We start from the raw sequence: 17,695 nt of genomic DNA, 5'->3' as shown, positions 1-17,695 counted from the left end.
TACCACCACCCCCTTTGGAGATAAGGACACAGCATACATGGTACATAGTGGAGACAAACTCCAATATCCGGTGGATTGGGAGAGGTATGTGCCAGAAAAACAATGCTGGGTGGATAAAGAGGACATTCTGGATCCCACCCTTACTGAGGACTTTCACAGAGAACACCCCAAACAACCAGCTCCACTGGCTTGAGGCCAACTCCAAAAGAGAACCCCTGGAGGTGTTCCTAAGAAGGCAGTAGGGATGTGGGGGGAAGCCTTCCTTTTGCTACACCAACGCCACCAGACATTGCAAAGTATTTTGTTGTTTATTGTGTACTGAGCCGTTCTTTAGTCCATGTTCTATAATATTCTGTGTACCGACCCTTGCTATTGTTCCTAAACTTTCTTTGTGCCAACCATTTTTTTTTTCCTACTTCATGCCCTTATTCCGTACCAGACCTTCTTGTCTGTTGCTATGTTTTGGATTACGTGTGTCAGTTGTTAAATAAACCGCATATGGATTCTACTACCACTGTTCCGGTCATCATGTTACAATATGTAGCTATAAATAGATAAAAAGTCTGTGGTTATTTCCTGAATGATGTGGTATTAAAGGAATTACTTTATTTAGAAACGCTACAATTATTGGCTCCCTTTATGTGATGGCCAGAATCAAAGCAATCAAACCTTTTGCAGGGTTCAAAAATATTGGCACCCAAAGTAGCATAATTTCACCATGTTGTTGATTATGCCTTTGTATATTACGTAATATAGATGATGATTTTTGGATGATGATCTGTTGGACCAAATGAAAAGTGATAAAGTACACTGTGTTTTGGTGAGGATGCGAGAAAGCAGCAAAGTTCCGGATGGATGAAGAACAAAAGCGTGTATTGAGTTGAGCGAGGGTCTCTCTGGAGGAGGAAACAGGGGAGAGGGAAAGAGAGAAAAAGGCAATGTGAGGGAGAAAGGAGGAAAGGAGGGGAAGAGGAAGGGGTGGAGGGCTGTCAAGGTTATGCAGGTCAAGGCGAGCTGTTTTGTCCCGAAGCGCTTCACCTGAGCAGAGCACTCTGGGAAAGGAGTGAGCTTACCCTTCTGCCCTCGAGAAAGTGCAAGGCCGTTCCCACGTTGGCCAGCCAGTGGATTCTCCTGAGCTTGCGGCCCTGCTCGCACGGCTGCCGTGAGGGCCGAGGAAGACACACGGATACCATGAAAGGACCAAGGAGGGAAGGAGGGGGAAAAAAGAGAAGGAAAGAACATTTCATTACAAGCCGAGAGAGTATGGTCTGATAGACGTGTGGAAACAAAGACATGCGGCGTAGCTGGAGTTTGTGATTAACATAAAAAGCACCAGATGTAAAGACGTGGATAAATGAAATGGTGGCAAACGAAAACCCAAAGCGGCAACTATTTTATGCAACATACCATGGACCTGAGGCAACTCGGGCCTTATGGGAGAACCCTGATCATGCATGCATGTGTGTGTGTGTGTGTGTGTGTGTGTGTCGAGCGGAGTCCTATATAAATCCTGTCTAGACAAGAAATAGGCCACTGGTTATTTTCATACCCCAGATATTCAAATTTAGTCTTTAACTGCATTCAGAGTTATAAATATTAGTGCCCTTCAATAGTGTGGAGAAAGTATATAAAAATAGATACAAATAGATATAAAAAAAATAACGTTTGCATAGACAGATAGACTGATAAAAACCTAGACAGATGGTTGGACAGACAAACAGGTATACAAGCAAATAAACAAACAGACATAGAGATGATATATGGACTAACAAAAAGACAGACAGACAGACAGACAGACAGACAGACAGACAGACAGACAGACAGACAGACAGACAGACAGACAGACAGACAGACAGGTAGAATAACAAATAAGCTGATAGCCAGATACACAATAAGAGAGAAAGAGAGACTGATAGACAGACAAATAAATAGACATACATAGGAAAAAGAATCCTAGATTAGTGGTAAGGTATGCACACACACACACACACACACACACACACACACACACGGACGGACGGACGGACGGACAGACAGACAGACAGACAGACAGACAGACAGACAGACAGACAGACAGACAGACAGACAGACAGACAGATAGATAGATAGATAGATAGATAGATAGATAGATAGATAGATAGATAGATAGATAGATAGATAGAGACACAGATGAAACCTGGACAGAAAGAAAGACAGACCAAAAGGTACATGACTCAAAGCAAAATGGACAGACAGCAGGACAGACAGATTGATGGACAGAGACACATACCATGTGCATAATGTAAATATTGTTATAATGAAATCAAGGAATAAAGGAATAAAGGAATAAATGCACTCTGAACAGAACGATTTATATGATTTATATTCAAAATAAGTCTGAATTCTTACCAGCGTCTGTCCGGATAAAACTTCCAGAAGTGCTAACAGCATCACGCCATCCTTAATGTCCTCATACAGATCCGTCACCACCAGGGGCGGGTCATGCTGCCCAGGGGCAAAAATATATATAACAATCACAACCAGACGCAAACAATAACGTAGCGCAGGTGTTTAAAGAAAGAAAGAAAGAAAGAAGGAAGGAAGGAAGGAAGGAAGGAAGGAAGGAAGGAAGGAAGGAAGGAAGGAAGGAAGGGAGAAGATGGGCAAAAAAGAGAAGAAAATAAAAGGACAGAGGGATGAAAAAAAAGTTCTTTATTGATAAATAATTCTTTATTAATAGAGACTCTATATTTAGTTTTTTTTCCCTTTAATTATTTTTTTCTCAATGTTTTCCTGTCATTTCTTTCTTTCTTTCTTTCTTTCTTTCTTTCTTTCTTTCTTTCTTTCTTTCTTCTTTTTTCTTTTTTCTTTCTTTCTTTCTTTCTTTCTTTCTTTCTTTCTTTCTTTCTTTCTTTCTTTCTTTCTTTATTCCATTTCAATTTCCCTTTCTTTCAAATTATTTTGTTTTATTTGTAAAAAAAAAAAAAAAAGAAAGAAAAAAGAAAGATAGAAATTAATCAATGCAAAATAAAAAGAAGGAGGAACAGAACAAAAATGATGGGAAGAAAGGAAGAAAAAGAGTGGCGGTAAATGAATGATGAAGGTGAAGACTTTAAATTCTAGCAGTAAGGAATTCCAGAGAACACCAGCAGGAAGATGAGCAGCTTCAGTAGTTAGTGTGGAATTGTTAGTGTTAAATGTGTGTGTGTGTGTGTGTGTGTGTGTGTGTGTGTGTGTGTGTGTGTGTGTGTGTGTGTGTGTGTGTGTGTGTGTGAGCAGAACCTCCTATAAATAAAATGTAGATAATAGTAAAGTAAATGGAGTTAATAATAAAGTGGAATGGAAAGTGGAATGAAATGTCCAGACAGTGAACCAGGACACTATAAAATCTTCTTACTATAAATCCTGTTTTTGTGCTGACAAAAGAGACATTTTTTCATTCTCGTCATAATGCAGACGGAGGACAGATCTGCCTTCTTATAGCTCCGAGGAGAAAAAGTGCTGATGCAGGGAAGAAAAATGACAAACCGTCTGACCCGATGTAGTCTTTTCTTTTCACTAATCCACCACACACACACACACACACACACACACACACACACACACACACACACACACACACAGGATTCCACCGAAATCACCCATCACACAGAAGGGATTTGCAGAAGCGAAGCAGAAACCGGGTAGCAAAGTAATTCAGAGAGACTTAATTTGTGTGTGAGAGAGAGAGAGAGAGAGAGAGAGAGAGAGAGAGAGAGAGAGAGAGAGAGATGGACAGAGAGAAACCAAAAGGAAAAAAGATACAGGGAGCGAGACAGAGATCGAGGGATAAGGACAGAGATAAATTTAGTGACACTGAAAAAACTGAGAAAAGGAATGACAGACCAAGATAGAAAGATAGCTAACAAGAGCCTGAAACGGTGAGAGAAAGAAAGAGGGACAGAGAAAGAGAGAGTAAGAGTTAGAGGCAAAGAGAGAAAACGTTAAAAAGAGAGAGAGAAAATATAAGGTAGACGAGTAGAGGAAAGGATAGAAAACGAGTGGGATGCATTAGAGGTGAGGCACAGAGACAGGGAAAGACAGAGAGACAGAGTGAGAGAGAAAAGAGAATAGAAACAGAGAGAAAGACATGGAAAGAGAGAAAGACAAGTGAGAGACAGAGTGAGACAAAGAAAGAATAAGGAGTCCTCGGGAGACAGAGATAAAGAGAAAGAGGGTAAAACAGGGAGAGAATAAAACAGAGAGAAACAGAGAGAGAGAATAATACACACAAATAGGAAAAAACAGCAAGCGAGACACATAAGAGCTGAAACTGAGACAGACAGACAGACAGAGAGAAAAAACAGAGAGAAAACATTGAATGAGAAAAAGATGGTGAGAGGTAGAGAAAGAAAGAGAGAGCGAAGTAAAAAAATGGAATACAGTCTGAAAGAGAAAAGAAACAGACAGCAATTTACTGTATATAAAACTTTTAAAGAAAAAAACAGAAAAGCAGACAAAAAGGACTTTTTTGTCTGAGAGAGAGAGAGAGAGAGAGAGAGAGAGAGAGAAGAGAGAGAGACAGAGAGATAAAAATAGAATGAGACAGAAAAAGAGAGCATGTGAGACACATAAGGTGTGAGTGAGGCAGAGAAAGATGGAGAGAAGACGAAACAGGTGAGAGAAAAAAAGAAAGAGCGAGAGAAAGGAAGAGAATGAAAGAGAAAGAGTGAGAAGAAGAAAGAATTGAAAAAGAATTAGTTTTTAATTCGAAAAGAATGGAAAAGGATTTTTATTTAAGAGAGAAAAATAGAGAGGGAGCGATGGAGAGAGACAGAGAGAGCGGGAGAGAGGGGGAGGAGGAGGAGGAGAGGAGTGTGTTTTGGAGACAGTAGTGAGACGGACTGCAGGAGGAGTGAGTGTGAAACACCAATTAGCTCTGTGATAATTCAGAAAATAATTGAAGTTAAATTCACTTAATGGGGGGATTAGATGTGGGGAAAAGCTGCACTCGGGCCGATCGTGATGAAAAACAGAAGTGAAAAGCAGAGACACGCTTATTGAGAGAATAAATCACGCCGACTTCGGCGAATTTCCCGTCCCCGAGTCGTAATTGATTAGAATTGATTGTCAGGGCGGTGAGTAAAGAGCACAAATCCCTTTATTCCCTTTAAACAATAATAATCATATTTTACAGCAGCTATAAGCAGTCATAAACATAAACCCCTCTGTCCTGAAGTTTAGCTATATCATCACCTCTTACAGTCTTCTCAGTGGCTTTGGAGTTTTTCTCGTATCATCATTAATATCTGTAAACCAGTAAAGTGCATTTCTCAACACTATTTCTACAAACAGAACAACACACTGGATTTCTTGCAAAAGTCTGTACTTTTCTCAAAATCCTCAATTCATCTCTCTAAAGTAAGTATTTGTGTGATGAACATCTCATTCCCATCAGAATGAAAAGTCCCTTCGTCATTGTTCACAAACAAAATCATCAGAATGTTTCTTCATGTTTTCAGTGTGATGCTGCACAGTTTCAGTGTTTCTTCATATAAACTATGTTTTGGATCACAGCGACTGAAAATACACAAAATTAGACTTCCTTCTGTTTGGGGTTCGATGAATTTCAGCACAAATTCATTTATTTAATTGGATATTTGATTTATATTGATCGTAAGAGATGAACAGGATTCACACTTTTACTGTAATGTACTGATGTTCAGATGTTTCCTACTTCATCCATTTTCAGAATGTAGAATTCTGTGTTTTGTCTGTTTTCACTCTCCAACTGAAGATTCACCAGATTCACCTTTGACCTGTTTTAGAGAACTGGTTGATGATTGGTTGATCTGATGTCGTTCACTCGCCTTCATTAGTGACGTTCAAGATTCATCTGCACAATTCATCAGTTCAACACATTTACTAATAAAAGTGTAATAGAAATGTTAGATGACAGATTCTGACGACTGGTTTAACAATTTTACATTCACTGACTTACAATGAACTGATGCTGAGATGTTTCGGGGGTTAAAACTATTCAGGTGAAACCAGTAAAATATATTTTAATCAACATGAACATAAACAACTGATACTGTAGGAAACAGCAGACACTCGAACACAATCCATTATATTAATGTACTGAAGCTTTCACAGTTTGATCAAAGCAACAAGAAATGTTTTTATGATGAGCACAAGTGACTAAATGATGTGGAGGTTGAACAAGTCGTTTTCAGAATTTCATTTCTGATCTGAGAAACACTCAAAGCAACTGAGAAAAACTGTAACACTGGAGACTCCTTTATTCTGCACATATTCAATTACTTCCTTCCTTCTACAAACATCCACAATATAAATGACAGACAGACAGACAGACAGACAGACAGACAGACAGACAGACAGACAGATAGATAGATAGATAGATAGATAGATAGATAGATAGATAGATAGATAGATAGATAGATAGATAGATAGATAGATAGATAGATAGAAAGTGAGACAGGCAGGGGAAAAGGAAACAAAATAGACAGATAGATAGATAGATAGATGATAGATAGATAGATAGATAGATAGAGAGAGAGAGAGAGAGAGAGAGAGAGAGAGAGAGAGAGAGAGAGAGAGAACAATAGGGACAAAGAGAGATGCCAAAAGAGCACCTGAAACCTGAAAAAGGAAGGAGAGGCAGAGAGAGAATAAGAAATTGAGAAAGGCAGCGAGAAACGGAGATAGAAAGATAGAGAGAGGTATACAGTAGAAAGTGATTGAGAGTGATAGAGAGACAAAGAGAAAGATAAAGGAGTTCTATCTGGCTATGAAAATATAATGTTATGCCAAAAAGCACCTGATGCCTGAAAAACAGGGGACAGAGAAAGAGAGAGAGAAAGTGACCTGAAACCTGAAAAACTGAGAAAAGAGGGAGGAAAGAGAGAGAGAGAGAGAGAGAGAGAGAGAGAGAGAGAGAGAGAGAGAGAGAGAGAGAGAGAGGCAGGAAAACATAGATATAAATAGATAGATAGATAGATAGATAGATAGATAGATAGATAGATAGATAGATAGATAGATAGATAGATAGATAGATAGATAGATAGATAGATAGATAGATAGATAGATAGATAGATAGATGTCAGTATTTGTCATGCCAATAAAGCAACCTTTGAATCTTGAATCTTGAGAGAGACAAAATAAAGACAGAGAGACAAAGTGAGAGAGAGAGAGAGAGAGGCAGGAAAACATAGATATAAATTGAAAGATAGATAGATAGATAGAGAGATAGATAGATAGATAGATAGATAGATAGAGAGAGAGAGAGAGAGAGAGAGAGAGAGAGAGAGAGAGAGAGAGAGAACAATAGGGACAAAGAGAGATGCCAAAAGAGCACCTGAAACCTGAAAAAGGAAGGAGAGGCAGAGAGAGAATAAGAAATTGAGAAAGGCAGCGAGAAACGGAGATAGAAAGATAGAGAGAGGTATACAGTAGAAAGTGATTGAGAGTGATAGAGAGACAAAGAGAAAGATAAAGGGAGTTCTATCTGGCTATGAAAATATAATGTTATGCCAAAAAAAGCACCTGATGCCTGAAAAACAGGGGACAGAGAAAGAGAGAGAGAAAGTGAGCTGAAACCTGAAAAACTGAGAAAAGAGGGAGGAAAGAGAGAGAGAGAGAGAGAGAGAGAGAGAGAGAGAGAGAGAGAGAGAGGCAGGAAAACATAGATATAAATTGAAAGATAGATAGATAGATAGATAGATAGATAGATAGATAGATAGATAGATAGATAGATAGATAGATAGATAGATAGATAGATAGATAGATAGATAGATAGATAGATAGATAGATAGATAGATAGTCAGTATTTGTCATGCCAATAAAGCAACCTTTGAATCTTGAATCTTGAGAGAGACAAAATAAAGACAGAGAGACAAAGTGAGAGAGAAAGAGAGAGAAAGTGAGAGATAAAGGGAGATAGAAAGAGATAGAGAAAGAGAGAGAGAAAGAAAGAGAGAGAGAAAGAGAGATCTATCTGTCTGTGAAAACTATAGTGTCATGCCAAAAAAAGCACCTGAAACCTGAAAAACTGAGAAAAGAGGGAAAGAGAGAGAAGGAGTGAACGAGAGAAAGCGAATGATATGATGAGTGCTTTTCCCTCTTGACACATCCCTGTTTTCCATATGGCGGTTGCATCTCTTCCAGACTCGGCACGTGGGATGGAGATAAAGAGCTTTAATAGGATGTTTGAAGCCTCCTAAATGCTCCGTGGCTTTGTGCCTGTGTCGGCCAATTAAACCGAGAACTGTGAGGGCAGAGCTGGAGTGCTGAGCTGGGCTGCTGCAGCTGGGGGTATGAGGGGGACAATAAAATACAACACAATAATAAAATAAAATAAAATAAAATAAAATAAAATGAAATGAAATGAAATGAAATGAAATGAAATAAAAATTAAATTAAATTAAATTAAATTAAATTAAATTAAATTAAATTAAATTAAATTAAATTAAATTAAATTAAATAAAAAAATTTAATTAGAAAGAAAAGAAAAGAAAAAAAAATTTTAAAAATCAGACACTAGTCAAGCTCTGCTGTCAGCAGTGTGAGCCCCGAGTTTACGATGCTGAGCATCCCCGTAATTAAGCCCTAACCCTTTATAAGAGGATTTGTCACAACTAAAACCGAGAGTTCCCTTCCTATCTGTCTCACAAACACACACACACACACACACACATACACACACACACACTTTTACACACACACACGATTCTGCCCATCATCTCCTTCTCCTCTCGAATTCCTCTCATCCCTAATCACACTAACGCTCTCAGGCAGATGAAGGGAGGATTCATCCTCCTCGAGTCCCTCCGTCTCTTCGCTTTTTTTTTTTTTTTACTTTCACTCACATTTCTGTACGTATGTGTTGAACGACACAAACAAATTGAGGCTCCGGGCGCAAATGAAGAAAGAAAAAAAAAAAAAAGGAGCGCAAAAACCTATAAACGCAAACCACTAATTATTATTTTTAATCCAAATCGAGAGCAAAATCTGTAGCATCTCACAGCACTTTAGTGTGAAGATAATATCCTGTAGTTGTATCTTCCTCATATCTTCAACATTCTCGCACATACACACGGTAGGTAAAAGTTTGTGGACACCTGAGAGCATTCCACATTTAGTCCCTTGATAATGATAAGCTCCATTCTTTTGGGAAGATGTACCACTAGATTGTGTGAAGATTTGTAGGAGATTCATTCAAGAACATGGGTGTTAGTGAGATGAGGAGGCCTGGGGTGTCAATTCAATTCGGCCCAAAGATTTTTATTGAGGTTTGGAGCTCTATAGCTGAAGATCTTCCACTCCAACCCTAATACTGCATCCGAAGACGTCCGATATGACTGTGTGCATTCTGCTTTGCGATTGTTTGGGAAAGAACAACATACTGCTGAAAACGTCGCTTATATATATTTGCCCCTGTACTTTAAGTGACAAATAAAAAAATCTTGAATCTTGAATAGTGTGACAGCTTGTGTGACTTGTAATTTCCATGCTAACATCCTCCTTCTCCCCCTTCACACCAAAGATCAATCTAATTCCACTCGAGTAATTGCCCAAATATTAATATGAACCCTGAATCTCATTTAGTAATCCTTTTCTGTTACACCTGCGGAGAGAGAAACGAGCAAAAAGGGACAGTTTGAGTTCGTGTCCTCGTTCAGTGTTATCTTAATAACAGTAACGATTAATCTCGTGCCTCGAGGCGATGAATTAGAGAGCTGGGGATTCACCAGAGAAGATAATTTGCATCATGCGAGTAGAGAAGGGGGGGTGAGAGAGAGGGGTGTTGGGGGTAGACCTTTGAGAGGTAACTAAGGCAGAAAGTCACCTCTATGTGTCTCGCTTGCTTTTCTAACGACCTTCATTTTCCTCTTCTCTTCTGCCCGATCGTCCTCACCGCTAGACGCAGAACTTTAATATCTAGACCTCGTTTTGTTGTGCTATCGACCATTGTGTTCTCTTTCCTCCTTTTCTCATGATCTCGACACAAGTCTTGTTTTCTCGTCAATACGATTTAATTTTCTTGTGATTTTCTTGACATAAAAAATGTTTTCTTGTGATCACTTATTCCTTTTCTTATGAGCTCAACGTAAAAGCTCGTTTTCTCACAAGAAAACCTTGCACCTCTGCAATGTGAATGTTTGTGTTGTATATCAGGGAGTATGCGTTGGCGTCTGAAACCTGACGGCTCCTTCTCAAGTGTGGGAACAAAGCAATTGCAGTTTGAGTCCCAGATTAAAGTAAAAGCGAATGCGTCATCCATTATGCTGCAATGATGCTGCCTTTAGAACATGCTTGTATGTCTCTAGAATGTGCTCATTTGCCTCTGAAACGTGGTCGTATGCCTCTAGAACATGCTTGTGTGCCTCTAGAACAAGCTTGTGTGCCTCTCAGACATGTTTGTATGCCTCTAGAACATGCTTGTATGCCTCTTGAACATGTTTGAATGCCTCTTGGACAAGCATTGAATGCCTCTTGGACAGGTTTGTATGCCTCTAGAACATGCATGTATGCCTCTTGAACATGTTTGAATGCCTCTCGGACATGTTTGTATGCCTCTAGAACATGTTTGTGTGCCTCTAGAACAAGTTTGTGTGCCTCTCTGACATGTTTGAATGCCTCTCGTACATGTTTGAATGCCTCTGTTTGTATCCCTCTAGAACATGCTTGTATGCCTCTTGAACATGTTTGAATGCCTCTCGGACATGTTTGTATGCCTCTAGAACATGTTTGTATGCCTCTAGAACATGCTTGTATGCCTCTTGAACATGTTAAGCCTCTAGAACAGGGGTCACCAACGTGGTGTCTTTTCTAAAAATAGCTGTTTCCTACTTTGCTAAATCATTGTTGATAATTATTATGAGAAATAATTAACATGATTAGTGTCTTTACATAGATGAATTCATTCATTATTTAGAATAACATATAATAAAAGCTAAATTGAGCAGATTTGTCATTTCGGATCAAACTGAAAACTGTGTGTATCAAACTGGTAGCCCTTCACAATAATCGGTACCCAAGAAGTAGCTCTCAGTTTCAAAAACAACAGTGTAAAGTAATGGAGAGTGTGTTGGAGAAGTGAAGAAAAGAGTGCAGGCAGGGTGGAGTGGGTGGAGAAGAGTGATAGCAGGAGTGATTTGTGATAGAAGAGTATCTGTGAGAGTGAAAGGGAAAGTTTATAGGACTGTGGTGAGACCTGAGATGTTGTATGGTTTAGAGACAGTGGCATTGAGTAAAAGACAGGAGGTGGAGCTGGAGGTAGCAGAGCTGAAGATGTTGAGGTTTTCGTTGGGAGTGACGACGATGGACAGGACTAGAAATGAGTTTATTAGAGGAACAGCGCATGTAGGACGTTTTGGAGACAAGGTGGAGGTTTATGGATGTGTTGAGGGAAGACGTGTAGGTGGTTGGTTGTAAAGACAGATTTAAAAGACAGAGTGATATGAAGACAGATGATCTGCTGTGGTGACCCCTAAACAGGAGCAGCCGAAAGAACAAGAGGAGAAAGAAGAAGATCCAGGAAGGAACATGTTCGACTTCTATATCAATGATACACTATTATACAAATCCATTGAACCAAATTCATCATAAAACTGAAGCCTATATCTTCCATTGTTCTAGATTTACACCCAGAACATTGGGTTTTTATTGCTCCTATCACTTCTCTGCTTTTCTTTCAATCCTTGAATTAATAATCAACACCGAATAGAAGCTTAAATAAACAAAAACGCCTTAATAAAGAAGGTTGCAAGTTTCACTGTAAAGCATAGAATGTAAAAGAAATGAAGCAAATCATTGTATTATTTCTAATTAGGATTATCAGCAGTAATAAGGGTCTCCCACGCTTTTCTACTTTCAGATGCCTTCGTCCTTATTGCGAGACATTCCTATATTTAACCATGTGCTCTGGACCGCAGACACTGGTGAAAACGCTGTCACCACGGCAACGTCAATTTTCCCCCTCCAAAAAAGACGAGGTTAAAGGCACAGGCTGGGGAAGAGACACCGAGAGAAAGAGTGGAATTATAGGAAAAGGTATGCAGCAGGAGTTCTCATAAAGGAGGCAACCGGCAATATGGAAGCGGGAATAGATCCTGGATGACTAATCGAATGATTTTATTCAGGCCGATCAGCGTGTGTGTTGGTGGACAGGTTGGGAAATTGTTCTGAACAATTAAACAGGAAGATTTGCCACAAGAATGAAACATAAAAGAATGAAAATCTGAATACTAAGAAATCATAAAAGCACTGACTATATACTGGAATGTACTGTTCTCTACATTGGCTGAATAATTTAATAGAAACTGCCCATCTGCTCATTTATTCAGGAGAGAGAAGCTCAGTGCATAGAATGATGCAGATCCTGCTCAGGAGCTTTAGGAAGCAGACAGGCTGGTTTATGGATCATCTGTCAATTTGTTTCACACGTCTATCCAGTACAAAGAATTGTGCCAAAAACAAAGGATTTAGATCTTCAAGTGGAATCAAATGTATTTAAGTAGCTTTTTGGTGTATTTGTACTTTTTCGAAGAATTTCCAGATGAAGAGACTTTAACTTCGCTACAAGTCCAATCTCTCACTTTTTACTCTAGATTTCGCGAAATCAGTCGTTCCTTTTTATTTACGAGGATAAAAACATAACCGGGCGAACACGCAGCAATCCACCAATCGCACGCCCTGTTTTAAACCTGTTTTGATTGCCGCTTGGTGGATTTACTGATGGATCTACTGATCACCAACAAACAGTTCAGCACTCATTGTGAAACATTGTGAAAACTTAGCAGGAATTAATTAGAAATGTGTGGAAATGTATATAAACTGTATCATATACAGGTACAAATATAAACATTTTATTGGGCCGTAAGCGGACATGCAACTAATCCAGATTTAAAAAATGAAATTTTTGATTTAAGTGTTAGTATAATTTAGTTGCACAATAGTTTACACAGAGCACAAGGGATTTTAAAGATAAATTGATTTAATATTTGTTATGTATTTGACTGACATACAGGATTTGAGAAATGATGCATTCTTCTACGGAGGAATGAAGGGATTTTATGCATGAAGGGGGCGTGGCCTCAGCAGCCCTGCAGTCAGTGTGCTGGGTGCATGTGATTAATGTGCAGGTTGAAATTCAACTGAAATTGCATTCAATCTGGATGTTTTAACCAAAATACACCTGCAAGATTTCTTTTTCAACTACATTTAAGTTCCCTGCTAACCCGCAATTTTAGTCGTGATACGACACCCTCAAGTCATGCTCAGGGGCCACAAGAGTGGCAGCTTGGCAATGCTTGCTCTCAAACCTTCTGAATTAACCAAGGGACTGGAGGGATGGAGGGATTCCTGGGTCGCTCGAAATGTCAGTAAAATTTGATAAAACATTTATTCTATATCTTTATGAATTCTTTCTAACCTGTTATTAACAGTCTACACCTGATCTGTAATCGATATATTGTTTAAAAGAGAGCGCAATTAACCAACACAATTATCTTTTTTCCAACTTTCACAAAATCGTTGATTAAAGACTTTACAGTGGAACCTCGGGTTACGAACGCCCCGGCATACGTATAATTCAGGTTACGAATCGCAGTTCATCAAAATTTTTGCCCCTGGTTACGAACAAAATTTCGGGATATGAACGTCGCGCACCAAAAAATCACAGGCAAGTCGGTTCTTTTCTTATCGCCACCCACGGTCTATCCACGCATATCGGGATACGAACTTTTTAGGTTACGAATAAAGTACCGAAACCAATTAAATTCGTAACCCGAGGTTCCACTGTATTTGGAAAAGTCTCAAAGCCATGTCCTTTTGACCAAGACATGCCTAATCACTTTAATGCATTTCCATGCAGGCACAGCAGGAAGCAGGTGATCAGTACAGATTAGGGTTTTAAAGCTTTCACTGACAGCAGCGATGTGTCCAAACCCCTGCCCCCACCCCCATTCTAACAAACCACCAGCAACATGGCGCTCTGCAGTTATTAAATATTAATCAGTTTGATTTTGCCCCGGCCGGCCTTTAGCTTCACACTAATGTTCAGTGACATATGAAATATCATGTCTTAGCACAATTGCCTACAGATCGACATTTCTAATGAATTTTCTGTTGCGTGTCACTGCAGTAATCAAACCGGAGCGTTTTCAGGAGGCTGAGTGGGTTCAGGGTGCGGGATAATTGCGGTGGGGACGGCTGGATGGCAGTCAGTCTCTAACACACTCCTCTCTAACGCACACTGATGGGTTAAGTGGTGGAGATTAACACGGCGAAATGGAATAATTACACACACAAACACACACACACACACACACACACACACACACACACACACGAGTCGGGAAGTGGGCATGAGTGTCCAGTGCTAATTGGTAAACTGCAGAGACAGAAACACCTGAGATCGGATTAGCAGTGAAATGAAGAAATTGAATCTATTTGAACGTAATTGTGAATCATTAAAAAAGACCCATCTCTGGGTTACTGGAAGGAAGGAAGGAAGGAAGGAAGGAAGGAAGGAAGGAAGGAAGGAAGGAAGGAAGGAAGGAAGGAAGAAAGAAATAGAGGAAATGGAAGAAATGGAAGAAATGATAGAAAGAAAGAAACAAAAAAACAATGCTGAAGCAAAAGAAAGAAAGAAAGAAAGAAAGAAAGAAAGAAAGAAAGAAAGAAAGAAAGAAAGAAAGAAAGAAAGAAAGAAAGAAAGAAAGAAAGAAAGAAAAGAACAATGCTATAGCAAGAAAGAAAGAAAGAAAGAAAGAAAGAAAGAAAGAAAGAAAGAAAGAAAGAAAGAAAGAAAGCGAGAAAACTGCTTTATATTTGAAACTTTTTCTTTATATATCTCAATGATGTTAGGAAGCTGGGGCCAGGGCACAGGGTCGGCCATGAGGGCCCTAAGAGTAGCAGCTTGGCGATACCGGGGCTTGAATCCCTGAACGTCTGATCAGTAACACAAAGCCTTCACCAGGGTTGATTCATGCATCACTTGAGTGTCACATGGTATCATTCAAGACCCACATCATCTTGAAAGAAGCCTGAGTTTGTTAGACAATTTGTTCAAAACAACTGTATCATGGAGACCAAATTTTGGAACAATCGTGGTTTAATACATACGTGAAATGTGAAATTAATTTGATACTGAATCCAATGAAAAAATGTAGAATAACTGCAACATCCCCTGAAAGTCAGTGAGCAGATGTAGATTAGGGAGGGTTTAGTCAGAGAAACCAGGCGCTGTAAAAGGTGCATTGTGTCGGAATTTGAGTGGGGTATAGATTTATGATTGCTGGGATTTAAAGGTTATAGTTAATCCTGTCATTCCTTAGGCTCTGTAGACCTCCAGGAGACGGGACTAGCGAACACATGACCCACTAAGACTCTATAAGCAGCAAGTCTTTCATTTAAAGAACAATAAATGTACAGTTCCTTGGATTTCACCACTTGGTCAGTCTATGGTTCATTTCTGAAAAAAAAACCACACTGTACAAAATGTGTACCATATGTGGTTCTTCCCCAAAATGCTACCAGAACGTCAAAGGAACACAATTGTGTAGAACGACTTTGGATGTTGTTGCATGGAATTTTCCCTTCACCTAAACTAGAAGACCCAAACCTGTTCCAGCATGACAATGCCCTTGTGCACAAAGCCGGCTCCATGAAGATCTGCTTTAAATGGGTTTGAAGTGGAAGATCTTCTGCTATAACACTCTGAACCCTATTGAACACCTTTTGGGATGGACTGGAATGTTGAGTGGACCCCAGGCCTCCTCACAAGCACAGTTCAAATGTGGAATGGTATGTTTATGAGATATGAGAGTGTGTGTGTGTGTGTGTGTGTGTGTGTGTGTGTGTGTGTGTGTGTGTGTGTGTGTGTGTGTGTGTGTGGATCTCCAGCCTCCACATGGTTTACCTTTGCCAGGTGGGAGTTGATCCATTTGGTAAAAGTCCGCTTCTGTACAGCTTCCTGCTCGTCTAAATGTAACACAACACAAAACAAACACATTAGTAACACATCCACACACCAAAATATATATTTCATACAGACGTTTTTGTGAATTTTATCACAAATTAATCTGTAACATTAATGCCACTGTTCACTATTTGCGATTTGCACATTATACGAACGAGAAAAAAACACACCAAATAACACATGAGCAACAGGAAGATAAGCAGGACAAACGTGAGGTGCTTGATCAGCAGTTGTGGAATACAAAAACAGCTATTAAATCTTTATGAATATATTTGTACAGTTTGCTGCAGATGCGGGTTGCGAGTTCTGATTAGTGCGTCCTCTGACCATCCAATCAAAGGACGTGAAAATGACGATGTGACTGGACGCCTGCTAGAGGGCCTTGGAGCGGCCAACCTGCAATTTGATTGGTTAAAGCAACAATTTTCAAGCAGCATGGATTTAAAGCTAACATGAGCCGATCTGAAGGACTTACAGCAAAACATGACGTGACGTGACGACTGAAGTCTGATTGACAGAAACTTATACTCTGTGGCGATACAGCAGCGTATCTGAGAGAAATGCTGGGAAATTATGTGAAGAAAATTTTTGAAATAATTTTATACATATTTAAGTATACGAAAGTTAGTGATTCTGAAGGCCTTGCTGGCCCTGATGGCCTGCCACTGGAGTGATGCTTCCACAGTTCTTTAGTGTATTACTGTTAATTTGTTTATACAATAATCAAACCAATAAAAAAATCTTTTGAAATTTAGGTGATATTATGCAGAGTTAAAAAACAAGAACAACAACAACAACATCTGAACCCTAAAAATATTGTGTGGACATATTTATTGGGACAACCGACTTTTCCACCTATATGTGATTGTTCCCCAAACTGGTCTATAGGATGTCTATGGATGTCGTAAGAAAATTGTAATGATCATGGAAACTTGAACATGGAAACATAAACCTGCACAAAGCAGGCTCCATAAAGATCCGAGATATAATTTTATACATATTTAAGGACAAAAATATATTCCAACAAAAGTTAGTGATTCTGAAGGCCTTGCTGGCCCTGATGGCCTGCCACTGGAGTGATGCTTTCACAGTTCTTTAGTGTATTTTACTGTTAATTTGTTTATGTAATAATTAAATAATTATTTTTATTATTTGTATTGTTTTTATTCAATGTATTAATTCACATTGCAATAGTTTGGCTAGTGTAGTCCAATAAAGAGATTTATTTTTTTTACTTGTTTATGTATTTGTTTGTCTTATTTATTGCTCTATTTATTTTATTTTCTGTTTTATTTTAAGCATTAAACTTAACTGTAAATAGATTGTTTTCATTAAAGAAAATCACAATGGCTTGTGTTATACATTATGCATAGGTGGAAAAATCCAGTGTCCCAACACTTTTGTCCATATAGTGTGTGTATACTCCCGATAACAGGTAAAACAGTAACGTCTGAACCATGCAGAGCTTCACAGATTCTCACTAAGCCACTATTTCTCTTCTTGGGATTATCTCTTTAACTCAGCTGTGATGGTCCGTCCACACAAATCATCCATTACTCTCATCTCCAAGAAGTCCTTACTCAACAGCTTTTCTTTAACTGATATCTAATTGAAAGACAATTGACCTTTCAAAGTATCATTCAATATCCAGGTCACATTATGTACACACACACATGCCGTACTGTAGATTTGCCATGGTGGTTATTCAGGGAAAAGCAAACCATTTAAAGA

General features: G+C 39.0%; 1 protein-coding gene across 1 annotated transcript in view; it reads right to left on the bottom strand.

Moving 5' to 3' along the window:
• Positions 1 to 17,695, bottom strand: part of syne1a (spectrin repeat containing, nuclear envelope 1a) — a 207,901-nt gene that overhangs the window by 169,373 nt on the left and 20,833 nt on the right. The window contains 3 exon segments of the mRNA XM_046836299.1: positions 1,074 to 1,157; positions 2,389 to 2,484; positions 15,905 to 15,966. Of these exon segments, the coding sequence (XP_046692255.1) occupies positions 1,074 to 1,157; positions 2,389 to 2,484; positions 15,905 to 15,966 (242 nt within the window).

This window comes from Silurus meridionalis, chromosome 23, assembly GCF_014805685.1.
Source record: "Silurus meridionalis isolate SWU-2019-XX chromosome 23, ASM1480568v1, whole genome shotgun sequence".
NCBI lineage: Eukaryota > Metazoa > Chordata > Actinopteri > Siluriformes > Siluridae > Silurus > Silurus meridionalis.
The sequence above is the reverse complement of the archived record's forward strand: the minus strand, read 5'-3'. Positions and strand labels throughout refer to the sequence as shown.